Source organism: Argentina silus, assembly GCF_951799395.1.
Source record: "Argentina silus genome assembly, chromosome: 12".
NCBI classification, from domain to species: domain Eukaryota; kingdom Metazoa; phylum Chordata; class Actinopteri; order Argentiniformes; family Argentinidae; genus Argentina; species Argentina silus.
The window spans coordinates 8,421,063-8,447,053 of NC_139666.1; the positions used below are offsets into that span (position 1 = coordinate 8,421,063).

Genomic DNA, 25,991 nt, shown 5'->3' on the forward strand with positions numbered 1-25,991 from the left:
TATACATACATAGGCCTATCCATCGTAGGCTAGAGTCTGTGCTACAAGCAGGGGTTGAGCTACCTTAGTACTGAAGGGGGGAGTGCAAGGCGAATAAAGTACATGCATCCAGTTCACTCTAGTAACCAGTTGCTGTGATCAACCACATACAGTACATTCACTCCAGCCGAAACACCTAGACACTTTTTCAAGTCCTTATCCCAGCTATTTAGCGTGGGAGGGAGCTTGTGGAGTTGTTTCACAGCTGGGGATCTAGATTCCTCTGCTGTGAGCTGTACTGTGTAAGTGTCAGTGTCTGGTGAAATGCCATATATGAGCTTATGCTGAACGGACAGTATGTGTGATGAGAGCGAAGGAGTGTGGGTTTAGGAGTGAGGGCTTAGGAGTGACAGTATATTAGCGTTCAGTTAGGATTTGTAACCTAATGATGTCACTCTCATAGAATCTGTCACCCTGTTCATACATAGTTGTGAGCAGGGGATGTCAGCCTTTAGAACCCATGTACTGTATTTGGTACCTGACATTCTCACAAGAAGCTACTAGTTTTATAATGGGGCTTGATTTTTTTTAAAGATTTGAGAGAGCACTGTCCTCCTGGAGTCTGACACACACAGCCACAGTTTATTTTGAAGTCGTTAAAGGTTGAGAAGACACCTAAGCTAGCAGCACCTAGAGGTGTCTGAGCCATGCCAGGGGCTTGTTTGTGTGTCTATGGTTAATGTCAGCACAAACCTTCATGTAAGTCGCCCCATCCTAACCAGTCCTGGATCAAAGGCATTCCCCGAGTTATTATAAAGCTGGCCCAACGGGTGTAAGTGTCGGCATCTGCACTGCAGCTTGCTTTTTATGGGAGCCGTGCAGCGGGGCAAAGAGCGGGCACATTCCTTCACTGTCAGCTGTGCCCCCCAAACCCCTGTAGCCCTGTCCCCGTCCTGCACAGCTTCCCCCAGTGAAATGGTCCGCTATGGTAGAGCACATTGGAGGCGAGATCAAAAGAAACTAATGTAAATGGCTTTAGTTTTATAGCACTTTGCTGAAACTACACTCCCATAGAGCAATAATTGTAACCATACTATACCTGTATAAAAACAAAACAAGACCCCGGTTTCTCAGGTGGCTGTAACCATGCGGGCAGTAGCTTGCTCTGTGTCTTGCATAAATTCCTGCCCCAGACTCGCTTTTCCTAAACTCCCTTCAATTGGTGGTTTACTTTACATTACACCCTGTGCAGACGCATTGACTTTATCATCTGCTCCAGTGGTTACCCACACACACACACACACACACACACACGCACACACACACACACACACACACACGTACACACGCGCACACACACACACACACACACACACACACACACACACACACACACGTACGCACACGCACACACACACACACACACCGAGCTATTCCTTGACAACCGTATAGCAATCCTCAATAGAGTTCCACTTATCTGAGCCAGGCAATGCAACCATAACCCCCTGTGAGTCCAAATTGTGCATAAAATTATAAGGATGAGAAGACTGTCTTGTTCAGTGAGCTGGCTGGTTGCAGATCAGCTATGACTAATTGACAACCCACACCCCAAATGCACACACATATATGCACATGCACGCACATGCACATGCACACGCACACACACACGCACACGCACGCACACACACACACACACACACACACACACACACACACACACACACACACACACACACACACACACACACACACACACACACACACTAAAATCCCCCAGTGCAGTCCCACACCCAGGCTGTCTCCAACCACAGATCCAGGTCCTCTATCCCAGGAACAAGCTGCTCATCTGGGATGTGTTAGTGTACCTGGAGATGGTCCAGACTGGCAGTAGTCTGAATTCCCCAGCCCTGGTGATGCTTCGAATTTCTCACACACATATGTCTCTGTATTTTTACCAAGAAGAAGGATAATGACTCAGGGAATGTGACCAACTTCTAAATATAAAAATGAGGGGGGATTTCAATAACTATTGTTCCATAATTAATCCCCATTTTGTATGTAAGCATCCTGTCAGGATAAGTGTACAGGTAAAACCCTGAGAGGTGACAGAGGTGGAAAGTCCAGGATTAAGCATGTTACTGTAACTTCCCTGCTCTCGTAAATCACGAGGGAGGAGCTTCCCTCAGCCAAAAGTCAGGCTGAAAAACACCAGTGATGCGTTGGCCCGTGGCCTGCTGCCATAGTTTTTTTTCTAGTTTAATTAAAGGAGTGACTGCCAAGGTTTTCTGGTGAAGAGATCAAACTGATGGAGCAATTTCCTGTTTTCCGGGAAATAGCTAGATTTCATAACATCAGGTCGACACATTGTACTCTTTAGCTCTGGACAGGGACGTACGTAAACAGATGCACACAGAAGAGCTTCCCTCAGTATCAAGAGGGAGTCATCTGTTTTTGGGGGTTGAGGGCCATTGTCCCGAATGACACATCAGTCACCTTATTTTGTTTTTCTTCTGCAGGAATGGAGGTCCTGAATTAATGTTGTCCAGAATGATACAGTAGAGGTCACTATGTTTTTTTCTCTGAAATACCATTACTGTAGAATGAGGGATTATCCAACCAACCAGAGCAGTGAATTCAAAGTATATAGCCTATATACAGTAAAATATATAATTCTAATATATTTCATGTACTATACAACTCTGCAACCAACTACAATTGCCATGGTTGATGCTCCTTATTAAGGTTCTTTTTACAGGGTATACAGACATTTATAAGCCCACCTTTGTTCTGGTGATTTATGATAGTGGCGAGCGCTATGCACATAACATATTACACTCATTACTCAACTTCATATCTGCCATAGTCCAGTCCAGTCGACATGCCGGTGTCACACATATGTATGATATCGGCTCCATCAATCATGGATGCAGGTGATGTTTGCAGGCTATTTAAGATTCATATCAGAACATGGTTCTGAAGTGGTTTCATCTAGACACAGGAGACTTCTCTTCACCTGAGGGCATTTCCTCGTAAATGCTATTGCCTCAGTCCTTATGAATCATTTACAATAAGGTTCATGTTAAAAATAGATTCACTGAGGTTACATTACATCATATTGCTCTCTTGGTCACATTCTGTGGTGAGTCCTGTGAGGCAATTCAGTCCCTTAACACAAAGTTTAAAGCAGGCAGCCTCAAGGGATCATATCCCTTTTCCTCCCCCTGCCTAAGACTCCATCACATCCCTGCTTCTACACTACCTGCTCTCTGGAAAACCGAGGCCATTCCCGCATGTTGGAATGCCATGATTCCGTAATGATGTTCCGTGGTAATCCTGTTGTATACTAATGGATATTGAAGGCCTTCCCTGGAGGGATGCGGTTGCTTTTCAAGCTGTTGCTCTGGGAGCGCCATGGGAACGTCAGGATGCACTTTGAGATGCCGCTCTCATCCCGCTGATGATTCAAGCTTATTATAGCCATTAACTTCCTCCCTCAGGACCTGTATTACCCAGCTTTTGAATTAGAATTAACTAAATGGAAGAAAAATAATGCTTTTGGTAGATGACACTAAAGTGGCTATTGTGAACGTGAAAGTCTTACAAAAGAAGAGTTCTCTCCTCATCATCTTCTCTTCTTCCCCTTTTTCTTTTATTCGTCTTTGTCTGTAAGACAACTTGTGAGACACACAAGTTGTCTCAAGGCATGTCCGGAGACGAGAGGGGAAAGGCTAAATGTGTTTCTTCACTCCGTCGAGCCTTACGGATACATTGAGGGGGACCTATCAATCATTCGTACGCACTGGGGCCCGTGACGTATCGAGGGCCCACGTTGGCAGCGTTGAGGTCATGTGTTATTTCATGTGTGTGAGGTCCCATGGGAGGGCTCATGCTTTAATTATGACATGACAGCCTGATTTATGCCTCACTTCCTGTTGCCAGGGGTGATCACGAATGTTCCGAGGGACATGTTAATGTGCCAAGCTCTCTTGCTAGTGATGCCATGTCACGCTGGTTGATTGAATATGCATATGAATTCAATTCAACATCTCCAAGACAGTGTTTTCGGTTGAATGTGAATTTCCTCTAATTACCGAACAGGATGGGTTCTTGTCGTGCTGCTAACAACATTGTGAGCAAGAAAACAAAACACCCCAGTGACTGTAAGACTCGCCGGTCTAATGACTAAGGACTGATTTACATTTCAATTCTCCATTTTCCTATAGAGCGATACTCATCTATACCACAAACTCCATGTCTCTATGTCAATAGGAATAACACCCGGCCAGAGTATCAACAGGTAATGAACACGGGAACTGGATACATTTGTGGTCAACCATTTTGACATCTTTGGATGGCTAATTGCTCCAAATCAGCAGATAATTGCCTTTTAACGAGCTGCACGGCTAGCGGGAAGTGAAAAGGAAAGACAAAACGCCCTCATTACCTGGTTTCTAACCTCACGACTCACTGGGCCGATGACTATATCCTGTAGAGTACGCTGAGGCAGTCTGGTGACTCACTGGTAGGCAGCATCTCCCATGTGGACTCATAAATAAACATGTCACGTTCTACACTGTGGGATATAACATATAGTTTACATCATACAGTAGAAATGAAAATTGGCAGCCTATCACTTTGTGTACAGATGATAACATGGTTAGTAGGACCATTGCAGGGACAGACATGATCTTGGAATCATAATTTCTGGTCGAGTAGATATTGAATTAGAGTTTATACTTTAATTATACTAACGGATTGAAATGGTATTTTTTATGCTCATGCAGGCAACACATAGTTTGTATTGATCTGCAGGGTCATGGTTGTTTGTTCAGCAGTAGTGGCTTGTGCCTGGGGGCTGTCAGCGATGGAGGGGGCGTGGGGGTCAATGCTCGCTCTGCCAGGGGTCAATCAGACAACTGCAGGGGACAGATTCCTCCCCGCTGGCTAGCTGGGGACTTTGAACCAGATCATTAGTCTTTCCTCCTGAAGATTGTATTCGTAGCATTGGTGGTGGTTAGTTCCTCATTTTGTGGTTTCAGTATTCAACCCATCACATTATATATTCCACGTGTACTGTACAGTACATACAACCAAAATAGAACTAAAATGTATGCACAGAATGTTCTAACAGATTGTGATTCTGTTATATTTAGAATGTTGTTACCGTGCTCCTCACACAATCATTTGGGTAAGGAGAGAGCGGAGTACAAGCTGGACTCACGGTAACAGGAGATGGTTGGTCCAGTCAACTCAGAGAGAGCAGCAGCTGCAATCAGGAGGCTCAGCTCAGTAATTATGGTACGGCCTGGGTCTCTCTGGGAAACGTCGTCTCATGACAAACTAGACATTCCTCACAGCAGCAGATATCCAATTAGAGTCAGGACAGGGGTTAGCCCAGTGCACCTGGCCCCTCATTACAAGGACATTCATTAGCGGACCCAATCCCTATCACTGTATCCCTTTAATATGGTAAATGGCCTTACCCTACTCTCCATAAGAACATGGACTGTTGGGAAGGAAAGGTACAGATGTTATGTAAAGTGGGGGAGAAAATGATACCGTAATTGCGAGGGTAGGAGACATAATGTGGCTTTTAGTGTACGTTAGAGTCTTTAGACAGTGCGAAAGGCAAGTTTAATTTGAAGAAACTATTTTTCATGGGTCTTCATTGAAACTCTCCAGAAGCAATTTTCTGTCTGCGTGTCTTTGGTGGTGTGTTAACTGTAGCTCAGCTTGCTATCATTATTAAGGCCTTGTTAAAGTAGCAAAGTTCCATATAAGATATTGGCTGCAGCAGAAGTAGGCCCTAGGGTGCCTGTCCCACACTATAATGCATTTCAAGAAAGAACTTGTGAAGTGCTTGATAATAACATTATCAGAATGTATGTGTGTGTGTGTGTGTGTGTGTGTGTGTGTGTGTGTGTGTGTGTGTGTGTGTGTGTGTGTGTGTTTGTTACTGTCATAGTCATCAGTTGTCTAACACCACCCCTGGTCTCCTGCATGCTTCAGGGTTAAAGACCACAGTCTGTGTGAAACATCATCCTGGTCTCATTTGCAACCGGATGCCTTGTAACCCAAAGGTCCTGCTTTTATCCATCTCCAGATCTCAGGATTAGTGAGGTCTGGTACCGAGAGAACCCGCGAGGTAGGGTAGGGCCGTGGGAATAAGGTGAAGGGCCAATTTCAACCTCTCTTCTGTAGAATGACCCATTTCAAACGACTCCCAGCGATAATCCTATGCTACCATGTTTACACAAAGCGTTACACGCCACACAAACTGACCTGTTCTCCTGGTCTCTTGATGTAAAGAAATTAATCTGTTACTCAGGCGAGCTTGTAGTAGAGGATCAGGTGAGATATTTTTACTTTTTATTTCCTCATGTGTTGAGCTATAAAACCAGAGAAGCGATATTAACATGTGGTACCTGGGAACAAAAGACCAAATGCGACGCTGTGCATCCCAGACAGTGGTGAATGTCACTGCGTCTCACTGACTCAATGAGCTCTGACATTACCACTGTGTAGGGTGGAATAAAAACAATCGAGTGGAAAGATGGGAGAGCCTCATACTGTAGCAGCTGGCTATGATGTATTGAAATAGTTCCATTCCTGTAGTTGGATGATTAATATAGAATGAGAATGCTGTAAGCTTGCTGAACAGAACAGGGGAAAAACAGTAGGTGATGCTCTATATTCTAAGGAAAATAGGCTATTCCCCATGGGATGCTGCAGAATGAGAGATGGAGACAAAACTGAACGGAATATACTGTTATATACTATATGATGTAAATTTCTGTCTATGAATCTCTGAGTGTGCATAGTAGCATTCGTGAATATAATTTAACATCCAGGCTCACACATTATCTCGTATTTGAGTTTCCCCCAAATAACGTATGCATGGCTCGTTTTCAAATTATTTCCTTGCTCCACTAATTCCGAATTATCCATTTTCATAACTGCCTCAATGCTGGGAGTTGGGCGATCAAAGACTCAAAGACCCTGGGGGCAAGATTTTGCCTTCCAGCAAAAAAACTGCATGTTGCATTAATATGTTAATGTGGTCCTAATAGTCTGTGCCCCAAAACTGAACAGCAAACTCGTACAGTATATACTACCCACAGGCTGGGTTAGAGTCATTATTTGTAATTCTGAGGTTTTGAAGTTGAAATTGGCCCAAGCCCTCTCCTAAACTGCCTTTAGCCTCATTTCTTATTGGATGCCTATAAAGCAAACCAAGGGCAATGAGATTATAGTCGTCAGAGATCGGAAAGCACCCCCTCTTCCTCATTCCTCCATTGTGACCATATAAAAAAAAGACAAAACAACCCTTCCTTGTGCCAGACCTGATGTTGTCTCTACCATTCCTTAGCAATGATACCTCCTCTTGGTAAGCTACTCCAGACATGGCGACATCACCACTATTATGACTAAATATGGTGATCTTTGTTCAAGCAACGTTGTGACGGTGCCTTCATCTATTCCCCTGCCAGTGAAAAGGAAGTGCGGAGAGGATGTAGAGGGTAATTGTTACCTTGTGAGACGAGGTAATCCACCTGCTGCTGCTGCTGATGGAACCTCAGAATTCATGTGATTATCTAAAAGGCCACCACCACATTCTAGAAGACGCCAGGGAATCATACTCCTACATTCCATTCCATTCCCTTTCAGGTTCCTTTGTAATATGCAAGGATTTGCTTTCTTACTTCAATGATTTAATTCATCAAACCTGGCATGAAATAGAATACCTCCCTTATTTTTTTCACATACATTTGCTGCGTTTGTATTCATGCCCACAGCCGGTGGAATGTCTGAGTGCACAAGTGAAATACTGTATGTATCAAGGACTGTTTTATCTATCGATTTCAAAATTGTTCCTATTATTCTTTCATCTTATTTGAAGCCATGGTCTTGTTATATTCACAACACCTCTCTGCTCTGAACAGGTCGACAAGAAATGTCACACAACAACTTAAAATGTGGCCTCCAAAACCTTTGGGAGTTTAAACTGGGAGAGGGAAATACTCCAAAATGCGCTACTGACAAGGATGATTGGGTAGCACATTTTATTCTTAATCAGATCTTACAGTTTATTACAAGTGTTACCAAGCAATTATTTGTGTTCCGACAGTACCTCACCGAAATTAGCATCTATCCAAAACTACTCCCATCAATAGCCACCCGACCTAAACCAAATCCTGCCTCCTCCTCTCTCACAGAATAGATTTAAGATTATACGGAGCAAAGCTTAGTCTCTCGTAACTTAGTGGTGAGGCACGGAATATGTCAGCTTTCAATGTCATGCTTGACAGATTACTGCACTGCAGCAAAGTTTTTACATTATTTAAATGAGTTAATGGCATTACGCCACAGGTACTAGTGGGGTAGAAAGCTGTTCTATTTTTTTTTGCCTTCCTTGCTTACAATCAGGAGTTTTAAAGGTCCCCGTTCTTCACTACCACAGATGAATAAGAGTCCAATTAAGGTTTCCTCTCTCTGCTCTGGTACACATAATAGCTTATTTACCTTAGTGTAGCACTGTCGCCAGAAAATACCATCCTTAGAAGTGACTCAACAAATATGACCTTCAAGTCAACACCTGCGACAGGATTTGGTTTCTGGGATACTGAAAACCCAGGCACGTAATCCCTGCACATCTTGCTTCTGCCCTGCTAAATATACACAACAGAGAACACAGCTAGAATGAGATCAAGAGATCATGGGGATGATTTAGAATCCGAAAATTGGGTGTTTCAGATGCTTCTTAGTTTTCACCATCTCTGAGCTGACCTTTAACAAACCTAGCCACGATGTTTCCAAGGATACCTGTCTGTATTTATCACACATGTTCCGTCATACATTTTTGTTATCCGTGTGAACATGAAAACATTCTTTCAACATTCAGCCTTACAAGGAGGCTCAGGGGAGGCTGGTGGAGGTAGAAACCGGAGGATGGGCTCATTGTAATGCATGGAATGGAATGAGGAATGGCATAAAACATGTGTGGGTGTGTGTGTGATACCATTCCTCATTCCATTCCATGCATTACAATGAGCCCATCCTCTGATTTCTACCTCCACCAGCCTCCACTGGTTTGGACATTAATAGAGATAGATAGACTATGGTAGGCTATCTACAGTACGTGGAGAATAGGGTTTGTTGGGTTCTATCTATTGAATTTAGGCTAGGCTTCCAGCTCTGGCAATAAGCTCTAAATGTTTTGGTGTGATATATATACGAGGCCTCTGGCTAAACGGTACACTGTAGGAGCTACATTGATTTATTTCCCTCTAACTTGCCATTAATCCTAGCTTTCTGGGGGTGCTATATTCTGTATTGGGAACCAACCGAGCAGGGATGGCCCTTTACTAGATTTTACCCTCCATTTGACTCCCCGGGGTCCCACAGTCATGGATAAATTCACACCCAGGCTCTGCTGGTTAGGGTCTGCACCTTCACAATCCCCTCCTCAATGAGACTCATCCATCTACTGAGCCCCCACTGCAGAACAGGGGGTATTTCCAGTGGAGGATTTTTGGAGTGCAATTGATTTGGAAAGAAATAGCTCTTGCTCGAGGTAACTAATCAGGGAAGTGTTTCGCACCAAGTGTTTTCACACCAAGTCTATGGCATCACATGTTATTAGTATTTTATAATTCTTATTGTGTCTGAACAAACCGGTATTGTGTCTGAACCAGTGTCTTTCCTCTATTTCCCCCTATAGCGTAAGCATGTCCTTGCAGTTCCAAGTCACTCCAGGGATGGCAGCATTTAAGGTCACATTGAGCTTTCACTCATAACAGTGGGGGCTCAAATCTGTATCATGCTCAACCTCATCCCATAGGAATAACTGTGCTGTCCAGAATATCATGTGCTGATACAAATCTATGCCCTTGCCAACCTCACCCCCCCCCCCTCAGTCACTATGGGCAGCAGATGGGACAAAGCCTCACGTTGAATTGTATTTCCTAGACCGCAGGTGGGAGTTTTGGAAAGATGAGAGGAGGGGGAGTAATTCCCCCCATGGCCATCCTATCCATCTTGTTTCACAGGGTTCTGTCTCTGCTAAGCTTCATATTCAGTTTAAATCCTATTGCATAGTCTAGATATGACATCTAACCAAGTTGTCCGTTTTCTTAAATGCTATCTGTGGTGTATTCGCACACAAAAGCTGGAATAAACGTGGTTGTTATGGTTAAAGGGGCGTATTGACCTAGAAATAATAACACTGTTTATAGTAAACATGGTGTGATGTTAGACTGGGGTCACGTGAAAGGAAGGGAGACCTGCCAGGTCAAGTGGTCAGGAGGTCATGTCCTCAAAGCCCACTGGGCATTCACCTGTAGGTTACTTTATTCACTGCATTAACAAGATTATGTTTACCCCCTGACTCCATGAAATCATTACACAGATTTTTTCTTGTTTTATTCTTGGTAGGCACACACAATAAAAGTGAAATTGGAAAAATATATGACCAGGTGATTATAGTGATATTACTCACTTGTGTGTTAAACAAAAGCTTGTCATAAGCTTTCTCATTCCTAACACAGACAGACAGACAGAGAGACAGACAGACAGACAGACAGACAGACACACACACACACACACACACACACACACACACACACACACACACACAAAAACACTAGATGCAGTGTTGCGGACGTGTCAGTGGAAAGGAAGCCAAACCAAACGGGCTGATAGGAAATGTTGGCAGGGTGAATGGCTAGTGTTAAATAAATCACTCACCGGGCTGTTTAAATAGATACATCCAGATACAGCTTCATGACCTTGCTGCCTCCACTGCCTGGGCTCAGGACGGTTACTTTATTACTCCACACACATCCCATTGATTTTTTCATAGTCATTAAATTTTCATATCAAAAAATATTGAGTGCAAGTCCTAAAAAATAGCACCACTAATCCATACTGTACATCACAATGAATATGCCCTGTGTTAATGACCTTACATTTTACCTTAATGAAAAAGTGAGGATTGATGTTATCAACCTTTACTCCCATTGCCCTCATCCTAATCAACTAATAACTAACATACATTGTTGATATTCAAAACGATCCCGTAGTTTCACTTTTTTTCATTGAGGTAAAAAAAAAAAAAAAAGCCAAATTTCCTTGAAAACAGCCCAGCCGAAACGTCACTGAGGCTGGCCTAATTAAGATTAAGATCAATTAAGACTAATTAAGATCAATATCGACGAATGACTACGGAAAGAAGCAAAGAGACGCCTTTTTTTATGTGTGTGCCCAACCTCCTTCACTCAAAACAAAATAACAACCTGAAAATAATAATATTGTTAGTCAGTGACCTGACTAGCAACAACCTCAAAACACCTCAACTTGCCCAGCGACTGACTGACTTATTTTATCGCCAGTAACCACACAATGTGACTGAACGCAACAACAAGGCTAGGCCTCCGTATCAAAGGGTCATATGAGGTCTAGATGCGGTGTTGCACAACAACTCGTCTGTTCTGCCTTTATTGAGTTGGTGACCTTCCATTCTAAAGGCTGTGAAGCGAGGTGGGCCAGGGAGGAAGGAAGAGAGAAACCCTCAAGAGCAGGCAGAGCTTCTTTTGAACAGGAAGGAAACAACCACGGCTCACCTCTCCCGGGCCCGGAGCTCCCTCGAACACGAGCGCAAGCAACAGAACAGCAGTCACCGTGGTTACTCGCTGAGCACAGGAAATTCCAATCCCGCTAAGAGAGGCAGGTTGCACATTGCCAGACTGTTCCATGGTCGCCCCCATAGAAACATGCCAGAGAGATCATATCATATGAATCAATTATTATTATTATTATTATTATTATTATTATTATTATTATTATGCTCTGTAGCCCTACAGTTCATTTTCTCCTTGGGCTTTTCAAACGTCAAGTTCCCATCCAACAAGGGTGATACATGCAGTTCAAATATTGATCATCCCATCTGTCGGGCTTCAGCAAACCCATTAGACATTGAATCAACTCAGACAGTAACACACCCGGTTTGATAAGTAAAATTGCACCATCATTGTTGATATTAGGGCCATATGCTAAAGGTGTGGTACTGTAGGCTCTGCTGAACTAAGTCATTCCAGGAAGGCTGAGTCATGGCTATCACACAGGGTGGTGGAATCAGAGAGATCATGTCACCAAACTGACCCAGCCCAAGATGACAGGCTGCTGTTTAATCCACCCATATACACCCTGGCCTGCTGGTCTCTGACTGTAACATGCCTCTGACGTGATGAGGCCAACTGGACTTTACACCGCCTGGGTGAGAAATCATCACACACACACACGCACACACACACACACACACACACACACACACACACACACACACACACACACACACACACACACACACACAAACCCTTTTCCCCGCCCAACCATTTGCTGGGACGGAGATTGTTTGCTGGCAGTCCTGTAATGGGGGTTACCGCCAGATTGTGAATCGTGCCGGGGAAGACTCCAGGCCCATTGAAGCCTGCTGGTTGTGTTTAATTAGCCACACACAGGGCTGAAACGCCTCGCCACACACTCCCAAACCTCTGGAGAGCTGAGCCACAGATGTTCACACCTCTTCTCTCCCCTCCCCTCTTCTCTCCCCTCCTCCTATTTCCTCTCGTCCAAGACCGACCCTTTAATATCCTAACCTCCTTCCCCGATCTGTCCCTCTCTCTTATTATTCTCATGGCTTGTTCTTCTTCACTCCGTTATGGCTTATGGATTTGTCTCTATCACAATCTTTCTTCTCCTTACCCTTTCTCTCCTCCTTTCCCAATCCTCTCCCCCTCCCCCACTCACTCTCTCTCTGAGGCGTGTCTCACTTTGTGTGAGTGTGTGTGTGTCTCTCTCTCTCTTTCTCTGTGTGTGCGTCTCTCTTTCTCTCTCTCTCTTTCTCTCTTTCTCTCTTTCTCTCTCTCTCTCTCTGTGTATGAGCACAGTGCCTGCAGACAGCCAGATTCTCAAATCCCTGGCTCCATCGCTGTGACAGCCCTAGCAGGACCCTGTGGCACACCAGCCTGTCTCCATGGAGGCTGACTGCTGGCCGCCAGGACTGGCAGGATGTTAAATGCTGGCTGACCCTGCGGCTGTGGCCATTAAGCTGTTCCAACACATGGAGTGTAATTGAGAAAGCGTATTAGGAGGTGTGAAAATAACATGCTACAAACTTAATGCAGTTTAACACAACCACATAACATAGATCTGGGTTAGAATAATGATATGGCTACTGCAGTTGTCTAGGAAGTAGGGGTCCCCCTGAGGTGGTTCATGTAACATTGGACAGTAGCTTAAATAGCGCAGGGAATGGAGTTGGCCCTTATCAACTCAACCTTGCTCTGTCCAGGGGTGGATTTCAAGGTGGGCTGTCTTTGGGAAATATGAAAAGGGAGCTGTCCACCTCAGTATTGTGCCATATGTGCTCAAGACATGGCAACAGAAAAGGATTCATTTTTAGAAGTTATGCTCTAAAATGTATCCAATCCATGATATCATTACACACAATTTCCACCTGTGATTTAGTTGAGATAAATTGAAAAGCAATATTTGTGAAAATGTGTGGACTTTTGAATACGACCAAATAAAGCGATTCTCTTTCTGAGACAAAGGGAAAAAGATGACAGCATCTGTCTGTCACACCTTGTCCGTGTGACGCCTGTCTCCAACGGGGTGGGGGGTGGGGGGGGGGATTCTACTGCATGCTGTCAAGAGCAATTAGATATCACTTTGAACTGGTTGGGGGCTGTCTTGGGGGGGGATGGGCACAAAATATAGTGCTTTTGTTTCATAGGGTCAAGCCATCCATGCTTCGTCACACTAATATAGATGGACTGGTTTAGCCAAATGAAAATCAATCACAAACAATGAGGTGCATTGCAGTGCAATGGATCATATTTTCCTGCCGTTTTCACCCAGTAGTCTCAATGTCGATTTTGTGGCGATTATTTGTTCCTTCTCAGCATCCAACCACCTCTACATCTGCATTTCTACATCCCTCTATATCCCCCGTTTACAACAATCAGCATATTAAAAAACTGATAGTGTGCCTTGTCACATGGTGAACATCATTAGCAACAGTCAACTCCATTAGTGGCTCATTTGAGTGGAGAGGGTAGGTACTAAATGTCGGGCCCCGGGGCGAGAGTGTGCAAATGAAGTGCTTTCCTTCACGCGAAGCGGGGATCCTCTCCCTCATTTGGGGCCTCATTATGCGTTTGCTATGACGAACAGCTGGAGGGCAAAGTCAGAGAACTCATCATGTCTCACTGTAAGTGCTGCTGAGAGTGACTTTCTTCCTGTGATACAGTAGAGTACTGGAGGAGGACACACTGACCTGATCCTCCTCTGAGTGCAGGTGAGAGACAGCTGCAGATGTTGGCTATGGGAGTCTGTCATCTATCATATACACGCACACACACACACACACACACACACACAGAAGATAAATAGAAATTCCTTTTCTCTGCAGGATTCTGAGGACAGGGCGCCTCAGAACCTTCATTAGATGCTGTGTGCTGTTTGAGAAGAAAGGGGGACATGTCTGTACAGTAGCCTGTGTATTTTATAGGACAGAAATGGCCAGTGTAATAGAAAAGTCGTTGTAGAGACAAAGTGATTCATTGTGTTTTTCTATCTAAACTGTCTTGAATGTTATTTCATGTAATGTCCACTGCCAAAATAAAGAAAGGTGTTGACTAGAGCAGCATACATTCACAATGACACATTCAAAGTTTAATATTCAAATCTATGATGAATAGGCATGCATGGTTAATCTAAATTAAATGCACTCTCAATCTCCTCACTCTTAATCGTGAACCACTCCGATGTCCCATCATTTAATTCCAATGTTAATTGAATTCATCCCTTTGTCCTCCCTCCCTTGCCCAAGGGGGAACCGTTTAGGCAAGACACAAAGGCAGGGTTGGCCCTTACTGTTGCCTGATGCTGACCTACCAAGTCAAGAAGTTGTCCTGTGAAGTTCCTCCGTGAATGCGTTGCTGCCCAAGGGAGTATCGCTCGGTTGCGTATGCCACATGATTAGGCAAGAGATGCGCATTATTTCACCTTCAGTATATTACACGCATGATACAATCAATGGTTCCGCTCCTAGACTACGTTGTCCCCGGTTTATTGTGAAAATGTCGGTAGCCTATAATCTCCTAATGAGTAAAATTGAGAGAAAAAAAAAACCTATCGTCAGGTGTCCTTGTCCAACTTCATCGGCCAGTAGTAACTTGCTGGCACCTTTTCCCCCACCACAAATGGTCTTGTCTGAGGTCCAAATAGACAACATCAACAAATAGAGGGCGCTGTCCTCGTGGAAATGTTGACTATTTCCACGAGGGAAACGGAGGCGGGCCATTGCTTCACCAAAATAGTGAGGAAAGCGATTGGTTCAGCGCCTCATATATAAACCTCCGTGCGCACCATTGTGCATTATCTACAGCAGTTTACCGGTGGAGAGGATACACGTAAATGAAGTTACAATATCACAGGAGCAATTGTTATGGGAATCTGATTTTTGCGCGGAGCTTCTCACTTTGAGGCGGTATTTCATGGACATTTCAAAATCAATGAAGGAGACCATATCCAGCCAAAAGCTTTCACCTAAACCCGGGATGGATCCTAACCAGAGTGTGAAGTGTAAAATAGTAGTCGTCGGGGACAGTCAATGTGGAAAAACAGCCTTACTTCATGTCTTTGCGAAAGATTGTTTTCCAGAGGTAGGCTACGTTGGATGATATTGTCTTTACTATGTTTTGGATACCAAACTTTCGTACTTGGGCTGTGAGCGCAGCGCACAAACCTGTCTTGTCTGTCTGTCTTCAACTCACTTGGATAATGTGCATGTTCGACTTGACAATAATGTGCAAATGCTTTCTTTCTCTTGTAGAATTATGTTCCCACGGTGTTTGAGAACTACACAGCCAGTTTTGAAATCGACACGCAAAGAATAGAACTCAGTCTATGGGACACGTCAGGTAAGCTTTGAATTAAATTGCATGTGTTTTTTTTAAATTATTTATTTATTTATTTAAGAACTGAAGGGGGAGCGTTTTGAGTAACAACAGAACTGCCACAATTCAGGCACGAGTCGTTCTGGATTAGGAGTGGAATGTGAGCGCTCCTATTACAATACATATTCCCCCACCACATTTAAACGCTTGTGGAAAAAATCATAGGACTTCGAGCGTCCGGCGTGAAATCGCAATTTGACGGGTCATACGATACTGCAAACAAGCCCTCAAAGTGGAAAGTGTCCAGAAATGCTACACGGTGACGCTGCGTCTCTGGAATGTTTGGATGGACAGCTTTAGACTTATGTCTACATGTGCAGTGTCCATATCCCCAGTTCCCCACCCTCTTTCCATGCCTCTAAGCAACGATGTTAAAATACATTAGTGTAGGCACTCTAAGAAAGGTAAATTTGAATACTCCCCAATACTTTTACCAAGCTTTTGCAATAACTGAGTTACTGCATTTTAAACATTTGCCAGATTTTCATAAGTCCTGACTGCAACAGTCCACTTCTCCTGAATCACTCATTCTTGTAAATGCTTTCGTTCTGAGTGAATAAATGCTGACACACTGCTTACATTACCTGTTCATGTTTCCTAAAAATTCCCCCATATAGAAGTCCCTAGGGGGATCTCCAGCCCTGGTCTGGAGGTAATTACCTCCTATAGCCTGGCTGTGTGATTGGGTTGCTACCCCCCTCCACAGCTGCCTGTGTGCTGCTCCAGTGGGTTAGAGAAAGGGGTGTGTAGAGGGGGTGGGTGTAGAAGAGGTGTGTGTGTGTGTGTGTGTGGTGTTGCAGGGGTGGGTGTAGTAGAGGTGTGTGTGTGTGTGTGTGTGTTTTGCAGGGGTGGGTGTAGAGGGGGTGGGTAAGTGAGGGCTCTGTGACCTCCAGCTGATTGTGGTGTCCCCAGGGTCCCTCCAGGACAGACTCAGTGATTACGCCTCAGTTCAGTAAGAGCTGACCTCACCAAACACACCAGGGCTGGGAGACGCACATCTAAGGGTCATGTTAGGGGGTCACCTTGGATACTCTGGGGAATGTTTTGTTATAACAAAATACCTAAAAATCTGCTGACCTAAACAGAAACCATTTTTGAGGAAGGCTTCTACACAGCAATGGAGGAGGCCAGTATAGGTCCTTGTTGTAAGTATGTTTCATGTTGGTGTTGAATGGCGCCTCAGTAGTGTTGTTGGAAAGTGTTGCCTTTGTTGTGGTACAGTGTCACTGTAAAGAAAATCCCCTTCCCTGTGTTGGCCCCTTTTATTGAGAGTGTCAACAATTCCTGGCAAAGCGGGCCCCTTTTTAGTCCTGAATCTATGAATAGGGGGCCAGTGAGACTCAGGAGGGACTGTCCATTCAAACAAACTCACCATGTAGAATCTCTTCAACTGAAGAAGTTGTCAAATGGATTCATGCTTTCAAGGAGCCCATCCATTAGTACAGTATGTTGTAAAGACATGTATTGGTGGCTGGCACACAACAAATGCAGGTTTCTCATCTCTGCGTGGGTTTTCTCTTCCCTCAGGCTGCCCCTGCACTGCTGCAACCTGTGCACATTGAATTGGGTTACATTTGTTCATGAAACCACCTTGTCACCGGTGCTATGAAGGTGAATGGGCTGTCTATGAAAGGAGACTAGTGTGTTGTACTCTCAGGTGAAGGAGTAAGAGGGGCAACACCCAATCCCTATTGATGGCAGGCTCCATCTTTGTTCTTTTTTTATGCGTGAAGTAGTGAATGAGTTTATGTTTTCATTTAGAGGCTAATTACAAACGTGATGTCATGGGTCATTTGTTAATCCCCCCCCCCCCACTGACAGCGGGCCTGCTTTTTGTTTCATGTACAGTAAATGCCCTTCAGGCTGGTCATATAGCCCCAGGTAGTCAGACTGCCTCAGGGGCAGGCGTCGGTCTGTGGCTCTGTGTCTTTTGGGTAGGGTGCAACAGACAAAGCATTTGACAGCACTGTCACTTGTAGCCCCCCCCCCCAAGATTGAAGGGCTGGGCAAGTACCTCGTTAGGCCATTGTTTTAATCTTCTCTTCATTCTGTTCTTTATTATCATTTCACTTTGTTGTCTTCGTTGACTGATGTGACTGTGCTGCCCTCTGCTCTGGTGGCAGCCAGGCAGGGCTCATGTTTCTGGGTTGAGTGAAATTGAGCCACATGTCTTGCATGCCATTCATAAAAGGCTGGATTTTTGTGCCTTACAAAGACCCCATTGTTCACAAGCCTGTGTTTTTGGAAGCATTTTGTGGTTTTGTTTAACTCTGCATGCATTTCGAATAAAGTGCCTTGTTTTTCTTTCTGAAGTTGATTGCAAACCGACTGTTTTAAACAGTTTAAAACATGTTAATTGCATGGGGGTGATCTGATTCCTAGAATAGCCCACTAACCCACTTCACACCAGGTGAGATTGTAATACTACAGTAGATAATACTGTAGTAATACTACAGTAATACTACTAGTAGATACTCTACCATAAACATGTCAATGCTAGGTGTAGGTATCTTCCTCCTCCCCAGTGAATAATGAGTCCATGTCATGGGTCGGGAGGCAGTCGCCCCAGTGTGAGAGAGGTCCCTGGAGGAAGCTCCTCTCAGCATGTGAAAGCGTGTCTTCAATCATGGCTGGAGATGAATGTGTTTCCATTCCACTGGGCAGAGGGACATAAGAGGTCATAAACATTCCTCCCCCGGTTTACAAATGGACGGCACAGTAGCATAAATGTTATTCCCCCGCATGTTAACATTATCTGAAGGTGTCATTTCGTTCGTGTAGCCTAGCTTGGGTTTGAGCAGCGTGTCATTTTTCCCTAATCAGGAATTCACATAATGGGAAGGAAAGGGAGAAGTCCTTGTCTCGCTGTTGTCAGTTGTATGAGACAGACGGACCCCAACTGGGAGCTGCTTTAAGCCAGCCAGAGGAAGGCTCCTTCAGTCAGATAGCTGGGGTGTTTACTCACGGGGGGCCGGGGGGGGGGGGGGGAGGCAAGGAGACGTGTGTGTCTGGGGAGTGGGGAAGAGGCCTCAGGGCTGATGTGAAATGGGGCTAATTAACTGTCAGTCAGTGAGCAGGACCATGCTTTCTGCTTTCCTCTTCTGGGCTCTTGTCCTGTAGGCCTAGGCTGTCACTACTCTCCAAGCGTGTTTTTGCAGTGTCCAGTCAACACCACTCCATTGCAATGAAACAATGCAGGATTTAGTTTTTTCGTCTGGTGGTCTAGTCAGTCCTGCAGTTTTCTCTTGTCTTCATTCCTAGCCTGATCAATAAAATGTTTCATGGTTCATTAGGCCAGGTAAGGGGTTATCCTTACTCCTCACAAACCCATTAACCTTTTAATGGAGTAAACATTTGAATCACAGGAGCCACCCAGACATGGCTCTACTTATGTAAGAAACTTACCAGACATGAAACATACATTTATTTATATCTGTCTGGTGTGGATTTGCGCATGGAAAGTAGTGTGGGAGTCAAACCACACCACACCATATGTTGGAGCTGCAGCTCACTGTATCCTGTACAAACAAGCTCTCTCTCTCCTTCCTCAAACTCCAGGGGAGACTTTGGCTTGGGCTTTACATGCTGTTCAGGTAGACTGAAGTTGAAACTGTGTGTAACATTCTGGCCATGTGTTTTTCCACGGTTCGATGGACTTGGCCTGGCCTACTCCTGTCAGTGTTCCCATCCTGGTGAAACATGTTGATGTCATTAGTGTAGCGAACCCCTTGTTTTTGTCTCATAGACACAGACAGGAAGACATCTATTTTGGAATATTTGGAGTTTCATCAAGTTTTGAATGACTGCTGGCTGTTCTGGGGGAGAGGCCCTGCTGTCTATGCATGGAATACCTTTTGATTTATCTGCATTCTTTTGACGGATGAAGTCCTACTCCCACCTTTACTGCTGCCTTTTCCTAGACACGACCCCATTGTGCTGTCATCAAATTCTGTAGCTGTCAGTGCCGCTTCAAGATAATTCAGAAAATTCCTCCTCATTCCTGAAACCTATGATGAAATACACCCCCCCCCCCCCCCCCCCACACACACACACACACCTCTGGGGGTTTGTTTGTGAGCTGTTTGAGGAGGGGCAGGGGGGCGGGAGGGACTCTTTACGTCTTCCCTTTGGAGTTCTCAGGGAATCTCCCAGAGGTATTGTAGTCGTAATCTGGCACTGCATTCCACATGTGGAAGCTTGGCACTGCATTCCACATGTGGAAGCTTGGATATTCCATTGTCAGTCATGTAGACTGACATGTTGGTTTTATTTGATTTATTTTAGTACATTTGACTAAAGGCTCTGTCAGTTTGTTTTCAATTCAGCTTGTGGAATTGCATGTACCATCTTGCTTGCAATATGAGTTGATTAACATAATTCAGTAGCCAGACGGGCATACATCCACTTTTGGAGAAGGGTTTTCCATTTTCCATGAGTGTCCTCACACTAATATTTTGTCATAACTTCAGCCAACTATTTAAGTATGCACTGTGCAGTTGGGGAAATGGAAATAAATGGAGAAAGATGTTTCAAAAGACACTCAAACAATTTCCGATTCCAAATTTAGAACACAGACATCAAATTAGATTGAAAGCAGGGCTGCTCTTATTCGCAGTTGCCTGTTAAGTCCAGTCAGTGGCAGACTCATACAAATGGGATATTTAATGTGCTGAAATGATGAGAAACAAGTGACAAATTTGTTTCATAGAAGGAGCTGAAGTAATTAGAAAACCCTGTCTTTGCTCCATTCTCAAGATGTGTCTTGTCCTAATTCTCATGAATAGAGGCCAGTGCTTCAAGCAGGGACTGGCCCCACAGGCAGAGCAGCTGAAATAATGACACAGGCTGTTATTAATTGATGAATGTCCCGGCTCACCCAGAGTACATTAGGCTATGGTACAGTAATGTGGTGTCTGGGAGGAAATTTCCTTCTACTGGGTCACGGCTTTATACTATATCATTATTTATACAGCACACATCTATTCTGCATTTCTGGCTCTACACATGCAGAATGTAGAATTTCTTTCATAACTAAACAATGATGGCTGATATCATAAGCACAATGAAGGAGATGTGTCTCTAACAGTTTTTGAAGCTGTAGATTGCTTGATGATGTGCATATTTTGACCTGTCTTTACCATTGTGTTTGCAGGTTCTCCATACTATGACAACGTGCGCCCTCTCTCCTACCCTGACTCTGATGCAGTCCTCATCTGCTTTGACATCAGCAGACCAGAGACCCTGGACAGCGTCATGAAGAAGGTGGGTGACGGGGAGGGATGGTGTCTGTCCTGGAAGCTGTCAACCTCCTCTGTTTCCCCCTGTAGATACGGTAGAGCAGGAAGTGACCCGTCTGTCCAAATGGCCTTCTCACACATCCCCCCCCTAACCCTCTCTAGAAAGGCCTCTCTCTGTGTTACTAGGTCAAGTGGTCTTTGACAACCCTGTCTGCTGTGTCGTCTAGGGCTGTAATGAGCGAGGGGGGGGGCACATGAGCCTCGGCCCTCAGACTTTCACGTGAGGCTAAAAGGTGGTCCAGCTAGACTTTCTCTGTTCTCACGTGGAGTCTCAGACATGGCTTTTGTGTGACTCTGTGCCCTTTGACCTGTGATGTCACTAATGCTCAGTATTGTGCCAGCTGAGAGGAGTGTGGTCCAGTGATACCCTGGAGAGAACATAATCACCAGCCTGTTTCTCTCTCTGTCTCTCTCACTAACCCCCCTCCATAGGGTCCCATTTTCTGGCCCACACACACACACACTCTCTCTCCAACAACGCGGATCAGACTGGGCATTGTTGAGAGGGGAAACATGAGGATCATCTGGTTCTCAGCGAGAGAGAGAGAGAGGGAGAGATTTTCAGAAAGAGGGGGCGGGGGCTAGTTGTTCAAGGCATAGAATAAGCCTGGGAAAGTAGAAGAGGAAGTTTTCCATTACTTGAGTCCGTGTGATACAGAGCTGGCGCTGTTCAGACTGACCCTTTGTTTTCAGAGATGACAGCCTGATATGAAGAGGAATAGTGGGTGTGTGTGTGGTGGGAGCTTTGGCTGTGCTCCAGCGTCCATCAATACAGCCTATTATGTGCATGTCCTACTCTTAATCTAATGGCTGACATTGAGTACTACTTATCCTGTGATACTTGTCCCTGTGAGTGTGTGTGTTGCTGAATGTCTCCTTTTTCTTTTCCCTCCAGTGGAAAGGAGAGATCCAGGAATTCTGTCCCAACACAAAGATGCTGCTGGTGGGATGCAAGTCAGACCTCCGCACAGACCTCACCACGCTGGTGGAACTGTCCAATCACAGACAGACGCCGGTGTCATATGATCAGGTAGGTGCTACAAGCATTGTGTGTTCTTTTCTACTCCATTGTATTGACACACCGATAATGTTGTGGACATTAAGTTAGACATGTATTATATGTCCTCTTTCACTAGACACGATTCGTGTTTATTATTACCCATAAAAGGCAAAGCTCCAGACTGATCTTGTGTTGTTCTCTCTCTCTCTCTCTCAGGGTTCCAACATGGCCAAGCAGATCAGCGCCCCCTACATCGAGTGTTCCTCCCTGCAGTCTGAGAACAGCGTCAGAGACATCTTCCACGTGGCCACGCTGGCCTGTGTCAACAAGAGCAACAAGAACGTTAAACGCAACAAGTCATCCAGGGCCACCAAGAGGATCTCACACATGCCCAGTAGGCCTGAACTGACCGCGGTAGCGTCAGACCTGCGAAAGGACAAGGCCAAGAGCTGTACTCTCATGTGATTGGCTAGACTGGGGAGACTGTTGTAGACACTGGGAGTGGGGCGAGGAGGAACAGACAGTATGTAGAGCTCCTTCTAGACACACCTGCTAAGCAGTGGGAAGGTGGGTTGCTCTGCGCTTTAAAACACCTGCTTCTCCCTTGGTTTGGGCCTAGCCAAACTGTACCAACCGACATTAAGTTGCCCAACACAGCGCTATAGGAGAAGTGAACCGTTAACTGGAGTGACTGAAGGAAACTGGAGACCACCAAAGGCTTCAGAAAAGTTTTGGTGTGTTTTTGAGGCCAAACTGGCCAAGAACAAGGGAGCTTCGGAGGAAGACGTGCTGAATCCTGTTGGTCTTCTCAAGCTTCTCTTGGCCCCTGGAAATCACATCAGAACCTTTTCGGTCAAGGTCATGGACCAGGACATGAAGTGAGCTAGCATGATGTCATGTTTGACTTTTGTCCTCAGAGAAAATGTGAAGAGATGCGTACAGTACGGTGGATTCACCAGTGAGAAGAGTTCTGCGACAGCGAGAGATGCTGGTGCTGTCGATGTTCTCCTACAGTACAGTGACTAGGGAAGAAGACAGATGGATCTCTTGCACTGGCCCACCCGGGTCTGGCACTTAAAACACGAAGAAGTTAAAACGACAGAGAAACACTGTGGTTCAGATTTGCCCATATTGGATTTGTTTCCCCTCTTTTAGTTACTGCCTTGATGAGTTTGCCAAATGGACATGGGATGTTTGTATGTGTTGTTGTTAAATGCTGTTGCACACTGTCACTTCAGATCTGAAAGCCTTTTTAAATGTGGTTGACTTCTACTTGCATATCATTCAAGCGCTGTTGTAAACTCAGCATTTTTGGTATTCTGTTTTTCCTTTAATTTACAACCAAAGAAAAGCTTGACAGAGCGGTGAGATCGCTCACAGGATTGCAGTCTTTGCCAACGCCGGTTGGGATTGGCTGTCTAATGATCATGTCCAATGATGTTGATGGGGGTGCTGTATCTGTTTGTTTGAAGATGTAGCCCCCCCCCCTCCCACACCCCCCTAGTAATGTATGGGTGGGCATGCAGGCCTAGCTTGATCAGGGGTTGAACTACAACACAATACTGAGCAGTTCTCTGAGCCTACTAACTAGTTCTCAACACTAGCTAGTGCTCAGCAGTGAGACCATTAAGTTCACCTTTAATGCTAATTTTGCTGGATGTCCCTGGCTATGCAATGCACATATTCAGGCTCTAATCCATGGTCTGGATGGATCAATGTCTAGTTTTCAATGCTTACTGGTTGTAGGCTATGATCTACTATGATCCAAACGGAAAATCTCACAACTGGTATCAGAATTGGGTAATTTAAGGACATGACTAGTTGTATGGGGCAGTAAGTGAAGTCGCTCAAAAGAAAGCCTGTCGGCACTGTAGCTAGCCCCCCCCCCCCCCCCCCCCCCGCCCCCCATCCCCTCCCTCCCTCCATATCCAGAAGTCCTATTCTATATCAACATATCAAACCGTTGCCATTTTAGTCCTGTTATCTTTTTCAACATATCTCAGTGTTTTCCAATTTCTCGTAACTGGAAAAGTCTGTTGAACTGCTTTCTGAATATCCCCCTGAGGCAGTATAACCAGATAACGGGTGTATGCTCTCTGTAAGAAAATGTTAAATTGAAGTCCAGAAAGTGTTAGCTGTAGAACATCAACTTTTTTTGAATGTTAGTCCATTTTGTCCGTCTGTATGATTGTTTTCAGCAGTATTTATTGAAGTTATATATTTTTTTCCCTTTGAAAATAAAGTTCAATGTACAGTATGATGCCTTTTGTCATGATTGAGACTTGACCTACCACCTGCTACATTCTGCTTGGGTTTCCCACTGGAGCACATTGCAAATATTATTCATTGTGTCCCAGTCTCCATGGCAGTAAGATAATTGCATCACTTGGGATAATTAAAATCGAATCTCTGATTAATATTCAATTTATATTTCACATCCCTCTGGCACCTTAATAACCTGGGAGAACATGACAGAACAACATTTCTATTAAGACTAGATTGCTGGTTGATTAAATGCTAAATAGCAGGCTTACCAGTTTCGGCTTCTTGCCCAGCTTGCAATTTCTTAGTGTTCAAATGAGTGTTCAAATAAAATGTTAATAAGTCTTAGTTTTACCCAGTAAAAGCACTTTTACTCAGATCTTCAGCCAGAATGAAAAATATTGAGGAGAACAAAATTTGATTTCCATTTAGATCACTCAAGCATTCAACCATGCTACATTAATCTGTGCTTGTCACTTGTGTATCCCGTGCATTTTCTTCCTACTCTTTCATGGGGAAAGATCATTTCCAAGACTTTACATACAAATGCATGGTATTGGCACTCAGGTTGACCATTATCACCCTGTAAATGGTGCGGTTATCGCTGGAGTCACTGACAAAATGTTCCCTGAAACTGAACTGACTGAGAGAGATGGGGAGAGCACCTCGGAATGTTTTATGAATCAGTGAATCGTATGAATAAGACATTGTGGAGAACTGTGAGGTAGCTGCCCTTGTCTGCTCAACAGATCAGAGAAATGGAAAAATTCATGCCCTGTTGATCCTGAGTCTGTGTGAGGAATGTGGTGCACCATCCAACCCAACTCAGTGATGGATTATGCGCTGATGTCCCAGTTGTTTACCATGCAGTCTTTTTTTTCTTTTGGATCCTTTCCTCCCCAGTGAGCAGTTTGTCAGGCAGAACCATGTGTAAAATTGTGACATGCCACTATAACACACACATTTTTCATACGCCATGGCGGTTTAACTGCAGACAATTTCACCACATGCATACATAATAATTATATCGTTGCCTGTCACATCCACCAACTCACGAAATCACTTTCTGTATTAATTGTTAATCTTATTTTCAACTGAATGATGTGTCACCTTGTCAGCTATGTTAGGGAACAGATGACTGTTAATATCCCCAAAGCCCCTGTTGTCCCTAAAGAGCCACTGCCTTGGACCCTATAACACCTGCCCGACCCCTAGCCATGACCTCCATTAGGAATAGGGAGAAGAGGGCATGACCTCATCGCCAGTACTATGAGCTATAGCAATGTCCTATTTCATCCATTGCCTGATAACCTTTCTTCAGTTCATTACAGTTCTTACTCAGGATGTGCAATCAAAAGCTGTTGTTGTGGATAAATGTGTTGTGTTTTCGTCTTGCCTCATGGGACACGTGTTCTAATAAACAAAGCAAAC

General features: G+C 44.5%; 1 protein-coding gene across 1 annotated transcript; it reads left to right on the forward strand.

Moving 5' to 3' along the window:
• Window positions 1-15,451: 15,451 nt before the first annotated feature.
• On the forward strand, window positions 15,452-24,536 carry LOC310813430 (rho-related GTP-binding protein RhoE). The gene is made up of 5 exons (XM_083682438.1): window positions 15,452-15,707; window positions 15,878-15,965; window positions 21,154-21,263; window positions 22,194-22,328; window positions 22,515-24,536. The coding sequence occupies exons 1-5, from the start codon at window positions 15,540-15,542 to the stop codon at window positions 22,761-22,763; spliced, it is 750 nt and encodes a 249-aa protein (XP_083538564.1). The 5' UTR covers window positions 15,452-15,539; the 3' UTR covers window positions 22,764-24,536.
• The last annotated feature ends 1,455 nt before the right edge of the window (window positions 24,537-25,991 follow it).

Bases quoted from the DNA above. Each gene is read 5' to 3' on its own strand.
- LOC310813430 (XM_083682438.1), top strand. From the start codon at position 15,540: ATGGACATTTCAAAATCAATGAAGGAGACCATATCCAGCCAAAAGCTT. The intron at 15,966-21,153 runs GTAAGCTTTGAA...TTGTGTTTGCAG, and splicing joins CAGTCTATGGGACACGTCAG to GTTCTCCATACTATGACAAC. The intron at 22,329-22,514 runs GTAGGTGCTACA...TCTCTCTCTCAG, and splicing joins CGCCGGTGTCATATGATCAG to GGTTCCAACATGGCCAAGCA.